Below are 22601 nucleotides of genomic sequence, written 5' to 3'. Positions count from 1 at the left end.
GGGACTGATTATTTATTTTCACAACTATATTTATAATATTTGAAAACATACAATTTTAAAATTTATTTTTTATTATAAATAATACATGAATAGTCCAATCATTATGTACCATTTAATCAGAATTAATCATCATCATCTGTAGAAATGAATCTTCTGAATTCCCAACTGCATATACATGTATTGCATACATACAAGATATCAAAGTTTGGCTGCAAATCATTTATGCCGAGCGGAGCGAGGCTAAAAAAATTTGAAGGGTTTTGGAGCCGCTGAAGCCCCCAAGTTGCTATAGAACTAATGATGCAAAATGTGTTTCCCATACCCTTTCTTAATCTGAAAATGAAAGTTCTGTTTTAATCATTTTTTGACAATATTTTGGTCTCAAAGCAACATGTATAGATTCAGTGTAAGACTTAAGTTTTTAGGAACAACATCAAAAGACAAAGATAAAGCAAAGATTTAATTCACATAGTTAAGTATGTGGCTGCTGTTTTTTTTTTAAACTCTTGATCAAGTTAATAACAAAATTACTAAATTACAAAAGGAATGCAACACTAACAGAATACAGAAGGGCAATCAATGAACAAAAGACAAATAAATAAGAAACATTGATCCCCAAAAAACAGGATCTACGTCTGAGGGAGAACAGAACTTGCTTCTTGCAAGACACTTGATGTGAAAACAATTTGATATGAAGACAAGCTTTTGGTTTTGAAATTTCCTACATGAGGCATTTGCCTGAATGTAGTTACTGCCATATGTAATAAAAGTGAGTTAAGTGTTCCTGAGACAATAAACCTCAAGTTAAATGAAACCCATTTTTCAGACATTTCAAGTATTTTAAATAATATTTATACTTTTATTATTCAAAGATTTGGGAAGTGATTCCCGATTTTTTTTGAAAAAAAAAGTTGAATTTTATGAAGAATCTGGTGCAATCTCATGCTCTTAAATAGACCTGCCGAGTTATTTATTTTTAATACATTGCAAGTCAGGTTATTTATTTTCAAACTACCACAGAACAAACCATTTATTTTTGTGATTATCAAGGCTGAGTTATTTATTTTCAAAATCCTCCTGGCCCCCCCCAGAATATCAAATGGTCGTCCCCTTATCATAGAGATTTCCTTGGAATAAACTGGAGACAAAAGGCATTGTGCCAATATCCAATTCATGAGGGAAAGGCCAAGCCTTATCGGAGCTTTACAACGGCCATGAGCAGACGAATGTTAGCCGACTTTGGTGTACTTGTGCCCATTGGCTCTGGTAAGTACAATGTTCAAAAAAATGTACTTTATTATGTATGTATTCCAATTCATTAATTATATTGTCAAATATATACATGTTTGTTCATAACTGATACATTGAGTTTGTTTGGTAACAAACGATTAAAATCTTTAAACAGGTTCAGTATGTTTACATTTTCAAGGACACTTCTCCCTAAGTAACTGATAATATACATGATATATGTGTATTTTAAAACAAAGTGCACATTTTTGTATTGACAAATTACCCCTACATGTACCTAACCATTCTCATTTTTTTTGTATTAACATATGCCCCTACATGAACTTTATTTTTGAAATCTGCCATGTCAAGTTGATATATGATAAAGTTGTGCATGCAGGTTCTGTAGAGGCATTTAAGACCGCCCTACAAGAACACCCATAACAATGGGGCTCTTCTCCACTGTGTATAAAAGCCATAAGCCCATAACAGGATTCTACACATACCAATACAGATACAGATACCCTCCCCCCTTTTTCCACCACAAACCTGAACCCCCAAAAAATAAGTTTTAAATTATATAACCACAGTTTTTTTTTATAGGTGAGGATCAAGTATTTTGAAAGGGGGACATAGCAAGTTAATGTTTTCACTTTTGATTGATACTTGTAAAAGTTTATGCATAAACATGATGAAGTTTATCATTTACTTTCAAATTTTCAAAAGTTCAAAATGTATCACCTCCTCTAAATATCCAAAATATCTAAATATATACTTATATAAAATGAATGTTTCTAATAAATTTAAGTTTTATATGTTTGTAAATATTGTTTATGCTTCTCTTGCAAATGTCTTGGTTTTTGGATTTTACACCAATAAAATAATTTAAATTTACTTAGACAGTACAAATTTACATGATTTTTTAAATAAAGTATTTATTATTATATTATTATTATTATAAGCTGTATACATTGTACATGTATATAATCCACTATGACATTATGACATATATATATTCTTTATATGAATTTTATGCATTCTTTTTTCTTTTTCTTTCAAGGAATATGCAGAAAATGTAATGGAGAATACTTGAAAGCATATATGTCATGTACAGAAAAAAAGGTAACATAGTTTTATTACATATACCAATAGAAAACAACATGTAGGTATAACTGCAAACGGTTTGGGTTTTCTTATACGATATCTCCACTACCCGAGGATTATGATTCTTTTTCTACACTTCATGTGAGGTGGATGATAATTCTGGTGTACACAAATGTACATGTATGTAAATAAATTGCTAAAGGAACCACCATTAAAATTGCATTGAATTTATCATTTATTTTTATACGACCGCAAAAAAAATTTTGGGATCGTATAATGGTATGATGTCTGCGTTGTCGTCCGAAGACATATTGGTTTCCGGACAATAACTTTAGTTTAAGTGAATGGATCTCTATGAAATCTTTTAAGAAGGTTCAATACCACAAAAGGAAGGTTTGGATTTATTGATTCATGGGAGGGAGAATTAAAAAAAAAAAGATGTTTATAATGACAAAAACTCTCAATCAGAAAATTACATATATAAGTAGCTTCAGGTCTGTCATTTTTTTTTTGCTACCTATATACAAACATGATAAACTAGGTAGTTAGTCTTCTCAATTGAATAGTTTCATAATTTTTATGTCAGGGCCTTTAATTTCATAACAGACTATACATGTATGATATGGGTTTGGTTGAAGGCCGTACAGTTGCCTGTAATTGTTTTTATCCAATTCATTTAAACTTTGTTTGATATTTGTCTTATTAACAATTACATGTACCTGTATACCATATCTCATTAGTTTTTGTATGTACATGTATGTATATGAAATACAATATAAAGACGCAGATGTATGCCGGCATATTGTTTATGACAAAGTATACAATAGACATGATAGAATACCAACATCTGCATCTTGAAATTAGCCGTAAAATATATGCCATAATATTAAATGTTAGTAAGAATTGATTGCCTTTTTATGCCCCCGCCGTAGCGGTGGGGGCATTAAGTTTTACCCTTGTCCGTCTGTACGTCCCAAAATTGGTTTCCATTCTCTAACTTGAGTTTGCCTCAACCAAATGTTATGAAACTTATACACAATGCTTATTACCACAAAACACAGATCAAGATTGAATTTTGGTGGCATCACTTTAACCGTTCTAGAGTTATGCCCCTTTATAAATGGAAAAATTGCGAAATTTTTAGTTTCCGTTCTCTAACTTAAGTTTGCCTCAACCAAATGTTATGAAACTTATACACAAGGTTTATTACCACAAAACACAGATCAAGTTTGAATTTTGGTGGCGTCACTTTAACCGTTCTAGAGTTATGCCCCTTTATAAATGGAAAAATTGCAAAATTTTTAGTTTCCGTCCTCTTACTTAAGTTTGCCTCAACCAAATGTTATGAAACTTATACACAAGGCTTATTACCACAAAAACACAGATCAAGTTTGAATTTTGGTGGCGTCACTTTAACCGCTGTAGAGTTATGTCCCTTAATAAATGGAAAAATTGCAAAATTTTTAGTTTCCGTCCTCTAACTTAAGTTTGCCTCAACCAAATGTTATGAAACTTATGTACAATGCTTATTATCACAAAACACAGATCAAGTTTGAATTTTGGTGGCGTCACTTTAACCGTTCTAGAGTTATGCCCCTTTATAAATGGAAAAATTGCTAAATTTTTAGTTTCTGTTCCCTTACTTAAGTTTGCCTCAACCAAATGTTATGAAACTTATACACAATGCTTATTACAACAAAACACAGATCAAGTTTGAATTTTGGTGGCGTCACTTTAACCGTTCTAGAGTTATGCCCCTTTATAAATGGAAAAAATTGCAAAATTTTTATTTTCTTCTAAATATCAAGTTATTATTTTTATACGACCGCAAAAAATTTTTGCGGTCGTATATTGGTATGACGTTGGCGTCGTCGTCCGGCGTCGTCCGAAGACACATTGGTTTTCGCACTCTAACTTTAGTTTAAGTACAATGTAAATGGATCTCTATGAAATTTTACCATAAGGTTCAATACCACAAAAGGAAGGTTGGGATTGATTTTGGGGGTTATTGTACCAACAGTTAAGGAATTAGGGGCCAAAAAGGGGCCAAAAATAAGCATTTTTGTAACTTCCAGACATAACTTGTGTGTTAGTGTATGGATCTCTCTGACATTGTACCACAAGGTTCCATATCACACAGGGAATGCTGGGATTGATTTAGGGGGTAATTGCCTCAAAATATTAGGAATTAGGGGCCAAAAAAGGGGCAAAAAACAAGCATTTTCTAGTTTCATGACAATAACTTGTGTGTAAGTGCATGTATGGATCTTTCTGAAATTGTACTACAAGGTTCCATATCACAAAGGGAAAGCTGGAATTGAGTTTGGAGGTAATTGCCCAAAACGTTTAGGAATAAGGGGCCAAAAAGGGGCCAAAAATAAGCATTTTTCTAGTTTCCAGACAATAACTTGTGTTCAAGTGTATGGATCTCTCTGAAATTGTACCACAAGGTTCCATATCATACAGGGAATGCTGGGATTGATTTTGGGGGTAATTGCCTCAAAATATTAGGAATTAGGGGCCAAAAAAGGGGCAAAAAACAAGCATTTTTCTAGTTTCATGATAATAACTTGTGTGTAAGTGTATGGATCTTTCTGAAATTGAACTACAAGGTTCCATATCACAAAGGGAAAGCTGGAATTGAGTTTGGGGGTAATTGCCCAAAACGTTTAGGAATAAGGGGCCAAAAAGGGGCCAAAAATAAGCATTTTTCTAGTTTCCAGACAATAACTTGTGTTCAAGTATATGGATCTCTCTGAAATTGTACTGCAAGGTACCATACCACAAAGGGAAGGCTGGGATTGAGTTTGGGGGTGATGAATCATAAGGGGGTTCAAAAAATTTGGGGGGGGGAATTTTTTTTTTTTCCTTTTTTTTTCTTTTAAAATGTTCCATTTTAAGTTGGTTATTTCTGTTTTATATTTAAAAGCAAATAATAATGATATGGTAGGAGATACACACCAAACAGGATGTGTCAATTATTATATAATAAGTATTGTGCAATAGCAAGAAATTTTCAATTGCACAGTATTGCACAATAGCAAGAAATCTTCAATTGCACAGTATTGCGCAATAGCAAGAAATCTTCAATTGCACAGTATTGTGCAATAGCAAAAAATATCCAATAGCACAATATTGCGCAATAGCAAGAAATGGTCAATTGTACAGTATTGCGCAATAGCAAGAAATATTCAATTGCACAGTATTGTGCAAAAGAAGATACTTCGTATAAATTGCTTATTTCTTGACCAATTTCAATGGGGTTTTATTCTTGAATTCTTGGGGTTCTTTAATATGCTGATTCTAACCGTGTATTAAGTTTTTGGATTTTGGGCCTCATTTTTAAATTGGTCCACATTGAGGTCCAAAGGGTCCAAAATTAAACTTTGTTTGATTTCATCAAAAATTGAATTATTGGGGTTCTTTGATATGCTGAATCTAAACATGTATTTAGATTTTTGATTATGGGCCAAGTTTTCAAGTTGGTCCAAATCGGGGTCCAAAATTAAACTTTGTTTGATTTCAACAAAAATTGAATATATGGGATTCTTTGATATGCTGAATATAACCATGTATTTAGATTTTTGATTTTTGGGCCCCATTATCAACTTTGTCCACATTGAGGTCAAAAGGGTCCAAAATTAAACTTTGTTTGATTTCATCAAAAATTGAATTCTTGGGGTTCTTTGAAATGCTGAATCTAACCATGTATTTAGATTTTGGATATTGGACCATAATAGGTGAATGTCCAATTAAAAATTTTTAAGTTCTTAGACCACATTCATTCTGTGTCAGAAACCTATGCTGTGTCAAATATTTAATCACAATCCAAATTCAGAGCTGTATCAAGCTTGAATGTTGTGTCCATACTTGCCCCAACTGTTCAGGGTTCGACCTCTGCGGTCGTATCAAGCTGCGCCCTGCGGAGCATTTTATTTAAATTGGAGTTATCTTCCTTTGTCCATGATTATAGTTGAATCAACTACAATCAATGCTTTATACAATGCAATGTTTAATTTTGACTTCCACTGATAAAACACAGATCAAGTTGAATTTGGGTAGTGTCACTTTAACCATTATTGAGTTATGCCCCTTTATAAATAGAAAAATTGCTGAATTTTTAGTTTCTGTTCTCTACTTAAGTTAGCCTCAACCAAATGTTATGAGACTTACACACAAAACTCAGATCAAGTTCAAATTTGGGTAGCGTCACTTTTACTGTTCTTCAGTTATGTCCCTTTATAACTATATGATATGCAAGCGGGGGCATCATCTGTGTCCACATGTGGACACTATCCACATTTATTTCATATGATTTATTGTCTTCACTTAAATTGTATCAATCAAAAATTAAATACCATCAATGATAAGCATTGTATTTTTTTATGTAGGATATCAATGGCAATGGCATGGATATAGAGATTGATGATCCAAATGAAGACAAACCTAATGTTACTAAATTTGTAAGTATAATTTAGGGTGGCACACATACATATATTGTTCAGTATGGTGAAGTAGTAAGCAGGTGGGTGAGGGGAAACAGGGTAGATAATTTCTACAATTAGATAAGAGCCAAATGATGTTACATGTGTATGCAGTTATAAAAGGTTTGTGAAAGATATATGCAAAAGGAATATTCAAACTCATAAATTGAAAAAAAACATATCATGAGGGAAAGATTTTTTTTTGGAAGAGGGGAGGGGGCAATTTTTTTTCTCAATTCAGATTTCAGAAATTAACAAATAAAATTTCTTCCAATATTTTTTCTTGTTGGCAAAATAAAGGGGGAGGGGGAGGGGGTAACAAATTTATTTTTTTTGAAGAGGAGGGGGGTCAATACGCAACAGCATAGTGTATTGCTTAAAAGCAAAAAAAAAGAGGGGGGGGGTTCAATTCGCAACAGCATAGTGTATTGCACAAAAGCAAAAAAATTGAATATATAAATATAAATCAAATCATATAACCAATTCTAAGTTCTTTGATTACAGTTATTCTGTGTCAGAAGCCTATTATGTGTAAAATATTTAATCACAATCCAAATTCAGACATGTATCAAGCGTCGCCAGTAAAACTGCATTTGCGACAGTCAAATCAACAATTGACGGTGGCAACTCTTCAACTACAGTACTGTTATTCCTTCAGTGTGCTTATCAGTCTATCTGATTGTGACCTCATTTTTTTGTTCGTTTTCCAATGTTAAGTTTTAGTTTTTTAGTATATGTAAGGGATTAAACAGGGGAGAAATTTTAGAAGTTGCACTCTTGTTTTTTAGGACATGTAGGAGTAGATTTGTATAAGAGAAATATATTGTTGTTACAAAAATCAAATTTAAGTCAACAAACTTGCTTTCTCTATATTGTAGTCAAAATTAGTGGTTACAACAGATGATGAAGATGAGCATTGTAACTATACACTTCGCACGAGAAAGACAAATTCATCTACCTTTGATAAGGTAAGTTAGTCACTGTAATCATAACACATTTAGGAACAATATAACCAAATAAAAAAGGTTGAAAACTTCTTGCAGAAGAATTGTATCCATCCAGATAACTTCATATTCAGAGAAATTAATATTATCAGACATATAACATTAGAAAATGAATGCACTTATTTATCTGTATATCTTGAAATAATTCTGGCTTAAATTTAAAAAAAACCATCTTCTCTCTTACAAACGATGTGTTATTTGGTCCAAGACAAACAGAAAGAACCCACATGAGAAGCAGCATTCAACAGTTGAACACAAGATAAAAAAAATACATGTACTACTGTAAATTCAGAAATTATTGCGTGCATTTATTATTGCGATTTTGTCATTTTAGATTAAAATACGATTTTAATTTTTGCGATTTTGAGAAAAATCCTGTTTAATTCATATACAAAATTTCAAAATGCGAGTTTAAATTATTGCGTTTATAACCCTGTCGCATTTTTCGCAATAATAAAAACATCGCAATAATTTCTGAATTTACAGTATTTCAATTATTTAAAACAAAAAGCTCTATAACAATATGACCTCTCATATAAAACAAAAAGTAAGACCAGATGCTCCTGACTAGTCAGCATTACTTGTTCCATGTATGGTACCTGTCATGTAGGGCAGCACCAACATGACCAAACACAACTTTTATTGTGAAACTATGGTTATCACGATTCTATAATAAATACATGTACATGCAGCATAAGCTTTGACAAACATCTTACAACATTAAAAAGTACAAATGTAAAATAATGAGAGTCACTTCATCTGTGTCCTGTTTGTATTTTAAAGTTAGGAGATAACTGTATTGTATTTTAAGCTTGGCCTTCGTAAAACGTAGATTTTACTGTCGCAAATTGAGTTTACCTAGCGACGCGTAGCGGAGCTAGGTAAACGGATATTTGCGACAGTAAAATCAAGTTTTGTCAGAAGACACTTAGTTTCCGGACAATAACTTTAGTTAAAGTGAATGGATCTCTATGAAATTAATGGGATTGATTTCGGGGGTTATGTTCCCAACTGTTTAGGAATTTAGGGCCTAAAAAGGGGTCCAAATAAGCATTTCTATACGCCCGTTTACGGGAGGTATTATGGTATACTGTTGTCCGTCCGTCCGTCGTCAACATGTCGGACATTAATTCAAAAACAATTTCACCAATTTGCATGAAACTTTTGTGAATGTTTTATATCTATTGACGTGAGCTTTTCCGAGTTTTGGGGTTTTATTTAGGGATGTCAACGAGTATTGCTTGTTAGTACCGAGTATGGAATACCAAAACGATACTCAACTAATCAGTTTCCTGTTAGAATGTTGTTGCTTTCTTAAGCTTAAACAAAAATATTGTTATTGAGAGCGCCTCATAGGAAATTAAATATTGATCAATATTAAAATATGTCTCGAATGTGTGGGTTTAATTGTCATTTTAAATTCCTCCGAACAGAGGTAGGCTTGGAACAAGACCACCTTTCCAAGTCTTACACTTTTAGCTAATCTTATAGTCATTCCCCCTCCCCCACCTCTGTACCGTCAGAGCAAATATTTTCATCAGCAGGAATGTTAAATACGTAACAAAGTTGAGAAATCACCTTGTCCCAGAAACAGCTGACAAGATAATATTTCTAAATAAGAACAAATTCGTTGCACCCTGTGTCGACCCTCAGAAAATGATTAAAGGCATCAATAAGTTCTAATCATTACCCCTTTGCTGACCATTAAATGTGTTTTTTTACGATTCCCAAATACTGTTGTTTGAGTAATCATTTTTCTAAAGACGTGTTTTAACATGATTAATTAATTGATTAGATTATTACAAATTTACTTAATTGGTACAAGTAGTAAATGAGCTTTTAATTATGGTATAAAATTCCTGGAACAATTATCTAGTCCTAGGTAATAATGTTGAGGGTTTTAAGTTCATAAGAAAACGACAAACAATACATAAAATAGGTATAATTTTGTGTTTCCATTTTGTAGATGTTTTTCCGAGCGAGTACTCGAGTATCGCTCTGTAAATCCAACGAGTACCCGATTAGTAAATCTTTATCAAGTTGACATCCCTAGTTTTATTCATTAAAAAAGGGGGGATTTTCCAGTTTTTCGGACAATAACTCAAAAACAATTTCACCAATTTGCATGAAACTATTTTGAATTGTTTATATTTATTGACGTGAGCTCCCTTTTGTTTTTTTGTAAATTTCGGATTTACCGTTTCTGAGTTTTGGGGTTTTATTCATTAAAAAAGGGGGGATTTTCCAGTTTTCGGACAATAACTCAAAAACAATTTAACCAATTTGCAAGAAACTTTGACGAATTAATATTGTTTATTTCTATCGACATGAACTCCCTTTTGATTTTTATAATAATTTTTAGACTATACGTTTCCGATTTATGGGGTTTTATTCATTACAACAAGAGTGCACACGCTGAAATGTCTTGCCTTCTTTACTAACCATTGATTTTATGTTGATAGTCCTAAATATAAAGCTTTACTACAAGTAACACATAGACTTAACATGATCCAAGAAAATGATGTCAAGGTCAGATAAACCAAACGAGAAATACATGTACACCTTACAATCATTCAATAAACCAAACATAGTTGACCTATTGCTTATTGTTTCTAAGAAACAGTCTTAACCAAGAAAACTTAACATTGACCAATGAACCATGGAAATGAGGTCAAGGTCAGATGAACCATGCCAGACAGACATGTACACCTTACAATCAATGTATGCATTAAATATAGTTGACCTATTGCTTATAGTATCTAAGAAACAAACTTAACCATGAAAACTTAACATTGACCAATGAACAGTGAAAATGAGGTCAAGGTCAGATGATACCTGCCAGACAGACATATACACCTTACAATCCTTCCATACAACAAATATAGTTGATCTATTGCTTATAGTTGATGAAAAACAGACCAAAACACAAAAACTTAACACTGAGAAATGAACCGTGAAAATGAGGTAAAGGTCAAATAAAACCTGCGAGACTGACATGTACATCATAAAATATTTCCATACACCAAATATAGTTGACCTATTGCATATAGTATTAGAAAAAATACAAAAAAACTCAAAAACTTCACTTTGACCACTGAACCATGAAAATGAGGTCAAGGTCAGATGACACCTACCAGTTGGACATGTACACCTTACAATCATTCCATATTCCAAATATAGTAGACCTACTGCTTATAGTATCTGATATATGCACTTGACCACGAAAACTTAACCTTGTTCACTGATCCATGAAATGAGGTCGAGGTCAAATGAAAATTGTCTGACGGGCATGAGGACCTTGCAAGGTACGCACATATTAAATATAGTTATCCTATTACTCATAACAAGAAAGAAATTAACATTACAAAAAATGTTGACTTTTTTTTCAAGTAGTCACTGAACCATGAAAATGAGGAAAAAAGGACAATGGACATATGACAGACGGAAACTTCGTAACATAAGGCATCTATATACAAAGTATGAAGCATCCAGGTCTTCTAGCTTCTAAAATATAAAGCTTTTAAATAAGAAGTTAGCTAACGCCGCCGCCGGATCACTAATTCACTATCCCTATGTCGAGCTTTCTGCGACAAAAGTCGCAGGCTCGACAAAAATGGGGATTTTCCAGTTTTCGGACAATAACTCAAAAGTTATGAAACTTTGGTAAATTGTGTTTATATCTATTTTTGTAAGCTCCCTTTTGATTTTTATAAATTTTCGAATTTAGGTTTCCGAGTTATAAGATTTTATTTGTTTATAGTCTGACAACAGATTTACTTAGCATTGCGCAACGGCACAATGTTTTGCACAACAGCAAGAAATCTTTAATTAAATATAAATTCAATTCATATAACCAATTTCAAGTTCTTCGACTACATTTATTCAGAAACCTATAATCTGTCAAATATCTAATTACAATCCAAATTCAGACCTGTATCAAGCTTGAATATTGTGTCCATTCAGTGATCTGGAAGGATTTTTTCTCTATGGGCCCAGGGCCCCCCAAAAATAAATTCAATGGGCCATTTTTAGAATTAATGGGCCATTCGTTTACAATAAAAACAAAAAATAAAAAAAGTGTATATTTCACTGTACTTACAAGTATGATTCTAACTAATATCATGGATATTGTTCCTGTGATTTTGTAATTTCAATTTCAATGAATATACAATAACTTCTTCCAAACCGGGCAATATTTACGATAACCTTTATTTACAATGTTAAAACTGGTACTGTTCCCTTGTTCATGTTGTTGATGTTCATGGGTTTTTTTTACATTAAATTTGGGTCTTCGTCGATACCATACTTATTCCAGTATTAGAGGAAGTTTCTGGCATTTCCTCTGCACTTGTATTATTATTACTTCATCACGATGACAAGAATAACAGTAGAGAGCAACGTTAATTGATAAGACACAACAACAATTCGCTGAAGGCATGTTTACAAAATGTCAAAACGAGCCAAAGACCAAAAGAAATGACAAGGACAGCTAAGCCCCTTTTATGGAGACAAATACTATGATATTCATAAAAAGGCTTTTGGGTTTTTCAATCGAAATAATAGCAAGCTTACTTAAAAGATTATAATTAGAGAAGAATTCTCGCCTGTACTAGCTAATTTTCACAAATTTAAAGTTGTTTATAAAAAATTATTTCATGAATGATGGTTAATTATGTTTTTTGGGTAATCAGTCATACCGCATGTTGCTATTATTACCATAGGAAAACACCCGAGACGTCCCAAAAATATATAGGTGCTCCTATCATTGGAGTAAACACTACACAGTTGTGTACTCATGCACAAATGGCGGCACGAAATACGATCGGAAATCCATTTTACGATATCTCAACGTTTCAAAAAGAAGTGAAAAATATCATGCGCCACGCGGGCGCTTACATTTGTCAATCTATGCGCCATTTCTGGTCGATAAGCGCAATAGGCGCAAGGCGCACGTCCTTCCCGATCACTGTCCATTTTTGCCCCAACTGTTCAGGGTTGCACCTCTGCGGGCGTATCCAGCTGCGCTCAGCGAAGCAGTTTATTCTAGTTTCCAGACAATAACTTGTGTGTAAATGTATGGATTTTTCTGAATTTGTACCATAAGGTTCCATACCAAAAAAGGAAGGTTGGGATCCATTTTGGGGGTTATGGCCCTTTCTGTTTAGGAATTAGAGGCCAAAAATAATATTTGTATAAATTGTTTATTTCTTGACCAATTTCAATGGGGTTTTATTCTTGAATTTTTGGGGTTCTTCAATATGCTGAATCTAACCATGTATAACGTTTTTGGATTTTGGGCCCCGTTTTTAAATTGGTCCACATTGAGATCCAAAGGGTCCAAAATTAAACTTTGTTTGATTTCATTAAAAATTGAATTATTAGCGTTCTTTGATATGCCGAATCTATCCGTGTATTTAGATTTTTAATATTTGGTCCTGTTTTCAAACTGGGATACATTAAGGTCCAAAGGGTCCAAAATTAAACTTAGTTTGATTTTAACAAAAAATATTCTTGATTTCTTGGGGGTCTTTGATATGCTGAATCTATACATGCGTTTAGATTTTTGATTATGGGCCGAGTTTTCAAGTTGGTCCAAATTTGGGTCCAAAATTAAACTTTGTGTGATATCAACAAAAATTGAATTATTGGAGTTCTTTGATATGACAAATCTATTCGTGTATTTAGATTTATTAATTTTTGGTCCCGTTTTCAAATTGGTCTTCATTTAGATCCAAAGGGTACAAAATTAAACTTAGTTTGATTTTAACGAAAATTTAATTCTTTGGGTTCTTTGACAATATGTTTGATATGCTGAATCTAAACATGTATTTAAATTTTTGATTATGGGCCCAGTTTTCAAGTTGGTCCAAATTGGGGGCCAAAATTAAACTTTGTTTGATTTCAACAAAAATTTAATTATTGGGGTTCTTTGATATGCTGAATCTAACTGTGTTTGGATTTTGGGCCCTGTTGTCAAATAAGTCAACATTGAGGTCAAAAGGGTCCAAAATTAAACTTTTTTTTATTATAAGATAAACTTTGTTTGATTTCTGACATCAAAAATATAATTAATGTTAGTCTTTAATTTGATATGCTGAATTCTAACCATGTATATTAAGAAATTGTTGAACATCCTTACATATGATATTGTTTAGTTCTTCTTGAATGGCAATTGTTACCTGCATGATTTTCTTTTTATAGAATTTATACACATATTCACAAGACAGCGAGGGGCAAGTTAGTACAGTGTGCAGCAGTCAAGATTCAAGTTGGAGCCAAGGGGACGAAGCATTGCCTCTTAAAGAAATCCAAATTGCTGATATCAACAAGGCTATTTATGTTCTAGGTCAAGGTTGTATCAGTCCACTTAGATCAAAGCTGAACACAAATATAGATGAAGCAAAAGACAGAACCATCCGATACTACAAAAGAAAGGCAGAGGAAACAGCTGAAGCTCTATATAATGCTATTGCACCTAAACAAGGAACTAAACTAAGGAGAATTTCTGATCAGGTTCCAGTAATGAAAGGTGATGATGACCTTCTTCATGTTGTTTCCCAGATGTGCACAAATATAAAGGATGCAGATGTAAAGTGTCAACTTTTGTCTCTTGTTGTGAACCAGTTTTCAAAAACTGATTTGTTGACATGGATTCCTGAGATCACAAAATATCAAATAGATAAAGCAAGAAAACATGCATTTGTTAATGGTCCTGGCTCATGTATACAATCTTCAAAGACACAACAACATAGGCAGAGAATAAACTATGCCATGTTACAGCATGCTGTAGAATTCTTCAGTGACCCATCTTTCAACCAAATATCATCTTACACTACCCATGACCTAAAATTAGACTCGGGAGATATTCTTGTTATCCCAGATGTTGTTAGAACAGTCATCCATTCAAACTTAATTAAACTGTATAAACTCTACTGTGCCGACAATGATTTCAATCCTCTAAGTGACTCAACACTGTATCAAGTTTTGAATGCATGTGAAGCATCCAAAAGGAAGTGCCTTAAGGGTTTAGACAACATTGCTGTAGATGGCACCACAGCATTTGACAACATTTTGTCCTTAATTTCCAAGCTGAACAAAACAGAGGACTGGAAGAGTAAAGTTAAGAGCAAACTTTTAAATAGCAGACTGTACTTAAAAACAGATTACAAACTGCACATAAAAAGAGAAGATGAATGTGCCTTCCATTGCCTGCAGTATTCATTAAGTGATCCAAAAGTTGGTGCCCTTAGTATTGGATGTAAACATTTGCATCAAAAGGCTTGCGACAGATGTCTGCTGCTTGGAGATATTGTTGAAGAAGTTCGGTTGGCCATTTTATCCAGCTGTCCAGAGGATCAAGAAGCTTTCCTCCAAGACCTGGAAATATCAACAAGGCAGATTGAGGACTGGAGATCTCACATCTTGAGAACAATCAACCAAGATGATGCCAGGTTTGATCTTCTGAACAGCATACAAGGCAATGAAGTAATTATTATCATGGATTGGGCAATGAAATACCTTCCACAGATGTTTAGGGAAAGAATGAAAGATTTCTTTGGTCAAAAAGGGATGCACTGGCATGTGTGTGTTGCCATTATTAAAGATGAAGACAACAGTTTAAAGGTAAGAGTACTAGTAATATTATTTAAATGATAATCCTATTTTGTGTGTTGCTTCTCTTCTTTCCACAATAAATTAATTATCAACCATCCGTGTCCTAACGGTACCATGCACAGTCGCATTTGTCATTCTCTTTTACTGTATGATTATTCAGTTTCGGATATTTTGAGAGAAAAATGAAAATAAGGCGTCCAGATATTGTTTCCGTCATTGGACAGATTTTTAAGTCATAGACAAGACTTCCGTTATATTTAGGACTGTGAAAACAACAAATAGTTTTGATAGATACTTGGGAACAGGACAATTTTTTCGCTTTGTATGTAAGCTATAAACACACATATTCTATAAATAGAGTGTATTTGCTATTTACTGTTGGTGACACAGTGGAAAGTAAACTTTGAAATGATAGTAAATAGGAAATACACTTTATTTATAGTATATGTATGTTCATAGTAACAGAAGAATTGAATAATAGAAAACAAAAAATTACAGATTTTGGAAAAAGGAGGATGAAAGAAAAAAATTGTAATGTCAGCCTACAGAAGTTTTACATACTTTTAACCACGGTCTAAATGACAGCTATTTCACGGGTGTGTTCTAGTTTTATTTATTTGTAGAAAGTCATATTAAACACCATCCATACTTTGACAGTATACAATAAGAACTGATTTTTATTTTAGCACAAGACCTTTACTCATATAATGGACCATGTGAAGCAGGACTTCTTCGCTGTTTTATCCCTGTTGGAGCACACACTATCTTCTATTAAGAAACAGTTACCACAAATCACAGAGGCATACCTTAGATCTGACAATGCTGGTTGTTACCATTGTGGTCAGCTGTGGCTAGCAATACCAAGTTTGTCAGAAAGAACAGGTAACATTATATCACTTTCACCGAAATACAAATATGGAGTTTTTTAGGATTTTGTTTTGGTACCATGCCCAACATAATAAGAGGGGGAGGGCATAGAAATAACAGTGAGTTATGCCCCTTGGAAATGTTAATGACATAAATTGCTTTGTAAGGGCTCCCACATATACCATAATTGCTAGATTTTTATAAAACTTGTATCAAACATTGTCAAATGCTTATTCAAGAATGAGCAATTTCTGGGATTTTCTTGAAGGGAAGGCATACATGTATATCCTGCTCCACATTTATAAATTTTAATCCATCTCCAACATAAAGATAAATTAAGGAACAAGTGAAATGCACTGTAGGATAATATACTTTTTAAAGGAATTTTAAAATTGGTGTATTTGCTGGACCAATTCACTAACATTTAAAGATGAATGAGAGGTAAAAATAAATATTTTAACTTCAAGCCAGTTTGTGTTAGTATCACCAAGATCTTGTTCACACTTGTTACAAAAAGTAAGTTTGTCAGGGTCATCTATCTAAAAAAAAAAATAAGGTCAAAAGACACTACCAGAAGCCCTCTCGACCAATCATATTATCTTATTCCTTAATATGCAAATCATATAAGAATTATTTCAATATATATGTTTACTCTCATCAATGTTTGTAGGTTGTATCTTTATAAATATGAAAAAAACAAAAGCATTATTTATTCTTTTAGGGATACAAATCAAACGTTATGATTATAGTGAGGCCCAGAGTGGCAAAAGCTACTGTGATGCTAAAATTGCCCATATGAGACAAAAAATGAGAATTTTCTCTGCAGAAGGCCATAACATCACTACAGCTATGCAGATGAAAGAAGCGATTGATAGTGGAGCTGGAGTTAAAGGAGTTTATACATCAGTTGTTGATGTTGATACAACAAAGCATCAGCTTAAAACACATTCTTGGAAAGGTGTAAGCTTTATCACAAATGTAGAGTACACAAGTTCTGGAATAAAAACATGGAAAGCATACAGAATAGGAGATGGTTGCTTTATCGAGAACAACAAGGTAAAGCAAATGTTTCGCGATGAACAACCAGCTACTTGTTTACAGATCATCAGTGATGACTTTCAAGATCATGAGTCATCAGGGCATATCAATCTAAAACAAGGAACATCAGCAGAAATTCATGAACAACATGTATCATCCAACCAAACTGCCTTTGCAAATGAACAAAGTTCCTCATCATCAAACCAATCAATAGTCATAGAACAACAAATTCCTGAATCATCAAATTGTACTACAGTCTTAGAAGAATTAGACTCTCCATTACAAGACCATGAAGGCAATAATGTTGACAACGTATTCTATTGCCCAGAGTATGGTTGCACCAAGGCATACCAGTCATTTGAAAAAATGCAAGATCACATTCTCATTGGAAAACACTCGAAACAACTATTAAATGACTCAACTTATGACAGAGCTAAAAAGATATGGGCTGAAAAATGTGAAAATCTTCATGCTTCTACTCATGTCACTATTGAATCTGATACTGGAACCTCTAGCAGCAACAATTTGAATATACCTGCAATGGGTTGGGCATTAAAGAAAGAGAAAAAGTATGTCAGATTTTCACAGAATGTGAAATCATATCTTACAGAACTATTTAAGATTGGAGAGGCTAGTGGCAAGAAAGAAAATCCAGCAGCTGTTGCTATGAACATGCGTAACATGTCAGAAAATGGAAGACGAAAGTTTTCCCCCAATGAATGGTTACAACCTAGCCAAATTGCATCATTTTTTTCAAGACTTGCTATGAATGCAGGGAAGACAATAATGTGTATAGACAGCTGTGATTTAGATGCTGGTGACAGTGATTTATTGGCCGTGCTGAATGAATTAGAGAATCAAGAAATCCATGAAAACTTACATTTATAGTCAATCACTCTGTTTGTCTGTTTGTAACTAAATCTTGAAGACATTTTATTTCACTGTGACAAAATTTCAATGTGAGGGATATCAATCATTTGGCTTTCATTGTTCGTACCTCAGTCGTCTGAACATAAAGTTTTGTAAGAAAGTTTATTGAAAGGTCATCTATAAAATTCATGTTTTTATGCCCCACCTGTGATAGCAGAGGGGCGTTATGTTTTCTGGTATGTGCTTTCATTCGTCCGTCCGTCTGTCCCACTTCAGGTTAAAGTTTTTGGTCGAGGTAGTTTTTGATGAAGTTGAAGTCCAATCAACTTGAAACTTAGTACACATGTTTCCTATGATATGATCTTTCTAATTTAAATGCCAAATTATATTTTGACCCCAATTTCACGGTCCACTGAACATAGAAAAAAATAGTGTGAGTGGGCATATGTGAACTATTGGACACATTCTTGTTTTGCATTGATAGGAAGTCCAATACAGTCACATTGCAGACTTAGGTCTTTGTTTTACATTGTAGCATATTTCAAGATCTTCAACTGTCTTTGTCTCAGAATCTTTTAGGACTAAACATCAAAGATGGTCACCTTTCATTAATATCTGAAATTCAACAAATATTCAGTTTCGAAATGTCAATGTTTTGTGATTTTTATATGACCGCAAAAAAATTTTGTCTGTCGTATATTGGTATGACGTTCCGAAGACATTGGTTTTCGCACTCGTAACTTTAGTTTAAGTGAATGGATCTCTATGAAATTTTACCATAAGGTTAAATACCACAAAAGGAAGGTTGGGATTGATTTTGGGGGTTATGGTACCAACAGTTAAGGAATTAGGGTCCAAAAAGGTTCCAAAAATAAGCATTTTTGTAACTTCCAGACATAACTTGTGTATTAGTATTTGGATCTATCTGACATTGTACTACAAGGTTCCATATCACAAAGGGAAAGCTGGGTTTGAGTTTGTGGGTAATTGCCCTTAACGTTAAGGAATTAGGGGCCAAAAAACAAGCATTTTTCTAGTTTCCAGACAATAACTTGTGTTCAAGTGTATGGATCTCTCTGAAATTGTACTGCAAGGTACCATACCACAAAGGGAAGGCTGGGATTGAGTTTGGGGGTGATGAATCATAAGGGGGTTCAAAAAATTGGGGGGGGGGGGGGATTTTTTATTCCTTTTTTTTTGTTTAAAATTTTCCATTTTAAATTTGGTTATTTCTGATTTATATATAAAAGCAAATAATAATGATATGGTTTGAATAGGTAAATTAAAATTTTTTAAGCTCTTAGACCACATTCATTCTGTGTCAGAAACCTATGCTGTGTAAAATATTTAATCACAATCCAAATTCAGTGCTGTATCAAGCGTGAATATTGTGTCCATACTTGCCCCTACTGTTCGGGGTTCGACCTCTGCAGTCGTATCAAGCTGCGCCCAGTGGAGCATTTTATCTCCAATTTTACTTTTCCTCTAAAGCTTTAGATATATATATATATATAGTAGCTTGATGCAAGGTGTAGTTAGATTAAATAAATTAGAAGGATGAAAACTACACACCCTCAAGATATCATAACAATCTGACTATCTTTTGAATTATGGCATATGAAATGTGAATTTTTTAAAAAGTGATTTTTGAAATTCTTTCCCTCCTGTTGAGCTATTTAGGCTGTGGGCCTCTAGTTTTTAATCTTTTAAATACTCACACCCATGTAGACAACTGATTGTTTATGTTGCCATTAACTAATAATTCTAACCAAGTTCATGTTATTTTGCTGGTCTTCATTGTATGAAGCATTGTATTGTAAAATAGCAAAAAAGGGTTCCGATGATCCCATTTTTTCTGAAATTCTAGTAGTAATGCAATTTGTTAAAGGTCATTATATTAAGGTCAAGGTCATCAAAAGTTGAAAACAATTAACAGAATTGATAACTGAAGTATTTGATTGACAAATGTTTTGATTCAGTTTATTTAAGTAAATATTTTTTTTAATTGTCAATTTCAAGGGTCAAAATGGTTATTTGTTGTGCCGTGAAATTTGAAGTTATTTTGATAAACTTTTTTCCGGTAAAAAATAAAAAAACACGATTTTTTTTTTTCATCAAAATATTCAAAAACAGCATTGTTTTTGATATTAATAAATGAAATGTTCCTGTGAATGTGTTTTTTCTTGAAACCATTGTTCAAAAATGTCAAAAAACTGCCTTTTTGGACAATTTCGCTTTCTCTGATTATATGTTCAACAGAAAACATTAGTGTTAACATAGAAAGTAAGATAGGAGATGTTCATGTATAGAAATGCATTCTTAAATGTAACTTTTTAACATATACTTTAGTTGTTTTTGCCATTTCTTAACTGGATTTGATAATTTTGCATTAAAAATATAGTCAAATTAGTGAATTTTTATGTTTTCAATGACCTTTCAAGCGGTATTACCTTATCTTGCGTTACCATGGAAACGGTGAAAAATTAAAAAGATTTGAACAATGAAAAATAATAATATGGGTAAGGTGTTATAAAAAGAGAACTTAAGATGCAATTTTGTGATATCAATGTACCATGCTCTGCCTGACTCTTAGCTGGAACAGTACTTAACACAAGTTTAAATTGATTGATTGTTTTGTTGCTAATTGTTAACGCCCAGTGACAAATATTTCATGCTTGTTCAGGAAAACACGAGTTTAGAAGTCAGGTATATAATATAAAAACGAAGAGATGGGATATGATTGCTAATAAGACAACTATCCACCGGAGTTCAAATATGAAGTGGGTGTTAGCAATTATACACAATCGTAAGGCCTTCAACAATGACAAAAACCTGATACTGTAAAGTCGTCTATAAAAGGTCCGACATGAAAAGTGTGAACATTTCAAACGAAAAAAACTAACGGCCTAATTATACATAGCAAAACAATTTGCAAAATATCAATTACGGGTCGCGACATGAACCAACGACAACCACTAAACTACAGGCTGACCTGGGACAGGCAAATAAAGAATAGTGCAGGGTTGATATAAAAACGAAGATGTGGTATCGTATGATTGCAAATGAGACAACTCTCCACAAGAGACAAAATTAAACAGAAATCAACAGCTATAAGTCTCCGTACGGCCTTCGACAATAAGCAAAGCCTACCACATAGTCAGCTATATAACAGGCCCCGAAATCACAAATGTAAAACAATTCAAACGAGAAAACTAACGGCCGAATTAATGTACAAAAAAATGAACGAAACACAAATATGTGTATGTTTAATGGTGTTTATATGTCCTTTGATTGAGTTAAGCTATTTCAGTTGATATTTTATAGTGTGTCTTTCTATGTTGTGATGTTACACTACTGTTTCAGAAAAAGGGTGAAGGTTTGGTACCATTAAAACGTTTAAACCCGCTGCATTTGTTTGCACCTGTCCTAAGTCAGGAATCTGATGTTCAGTAGTTGTCGTTTGTTGATGTGGTTCATAAGTGTTTCTCGTTTCTCGTTTTTTATATAGATTAGACCGTTGGTTTTCCTGTTTGAATGGTTTTACACTAGTAATTTTTATGGGCCCTTTATAGCTTACTGTTCGGTGTGAGCCAAGGCTTCGTGTTGAAGACCGTACTGTGACCTATAATGGTTTACTTTTATAAATTTTTACTTGGATGGAGAGTTGTCTCATTGGCACTCATACCACATCTTCTTATATCTATATAACGCAGCAACAAAAGGCAACCACCGAATTACAGGCTCCTGACTTGGGACAAGCACATGCATACATACAGAATGTGGCGGGGTCAAACATGTTAGCGGGATCTCAATCCTCCCCTAACCTGGGACAGTGGTGTAACAGTACAAAACAAGTTTGTGAGCGGCACTCAACCCATCCCGAAGCTGGGACAGTGGTGTAACAGTACAATAAAAGAACAACCTGCACTAATCAGTTGCAATTAGATTAACTCAAAAGATCGGTATGAGATACACAAAAAAAACTAACATTAAGACAATAGACACAACGCACCGACATAAAGAGTATTTACAATTACTGGAAGTTTGCTCAAAGCTAACTACAACTAGTACTGGAATAAATCTTGTTCTCCCAGACTGAAGTATCAATCAGTACACAGCGCGCGGCAAATGATTTATTAAAAAAGAAAACAGTATGAGAAACGTCTGGTTTATGTTGTATATAGATATAAGAAGATGTGGTATGAGTGCCAATGAGACAACTTTCCTTCCAAGTCATAATTTGTAAATGTAAACCATTATAGGTCAAAGTACGGTCTTCAACACGGAGCCTTGGCTCACACCGAACAGCAAGCTATAAAGGGCTCCCAAAAAATGACTAGTGTAAACCATTCAAACGGGAAAATTAACGGTGTCTAATCTAGTTAAAAAACGA

The 22601-nt window shown here is 33.5% G+C and overlaps 1 protein-coding gene across 1 annotated transcript; it reads left to right on the top strand.

The window, feature by feature from the left end:
* Window positions 1-1115: 1115 nt before the first annotated feature.
* Window positions 1116-19358, top strand: LOC127714834 (uncharacterized). Its single transcript, XM_052220865.1, has 7 exons — window positions 1116-1266; window positions 2288-2349; window positions 6723-6794; window positions 7694-7783; window positions 14021-15442; window positions 16120-16315; window positions 17022-19358. The coding sequence occupies exons 1-7, from the start codon at window positions 1215-1217 to the stop codon at window positions 18224-18226; spliced, it is 3099 nt and encodes a 1032-aa protein (XP_052076825.1). The 5' UTR covers window positions 1116-1214; the 3' UTR covers window positions 18227-19358.
* The last annotated feature ends 3243 nt before the right edge of the window (window positions 19359-22601 follow it).

The sequence above is a fragment of the Mytilus californianus genome, unplaced genomic scaffold (genome assembly GCF_021869535.1).
Source record: "Mytilus californianus isolate M0D057914Y unplaced genomic scaffold, xbMytCali1.0.p SCAF_9, whole genome shotgun sequence".
In the NCBI taxonomy this organism is placed as follows: domain Eukaryota; kingdom Metazoa; phylum Mollusca; class Bivalvia; order Mytilida; family Mytilidae; genus Mytilus; species Mytilus californianus.
The sequence above is the reverse complement of the archived record's forward strand: the minus strand, read 5'-3'. Positions and strand labels throughout refer to the sequence as shown.

Bases quoted from the DNA above. Each gene is read 5' to 3' on its own strand.
- LOC127714834 (XM_052220865.1), top strand. From the start codon at position 1,215: ATGAGCAGACGAATGTTAGCCGACTTTGGTGTACTTGTGCCCATTGGC. The intron at 6,795-7,693 runs GTAAGTATAATT...TCTATATTGTAG, and splicing joins AACCTAATGTTACTAAATTT to TCAAAATTAGTGGTTACAAC. The intron at 7,784-14,020 runs GTAAGTTAGTCA...TTCTTTTTATAG, and splicing joins ATTCATCTACCTTTGATAAG to AATTTATACACATATTCACA.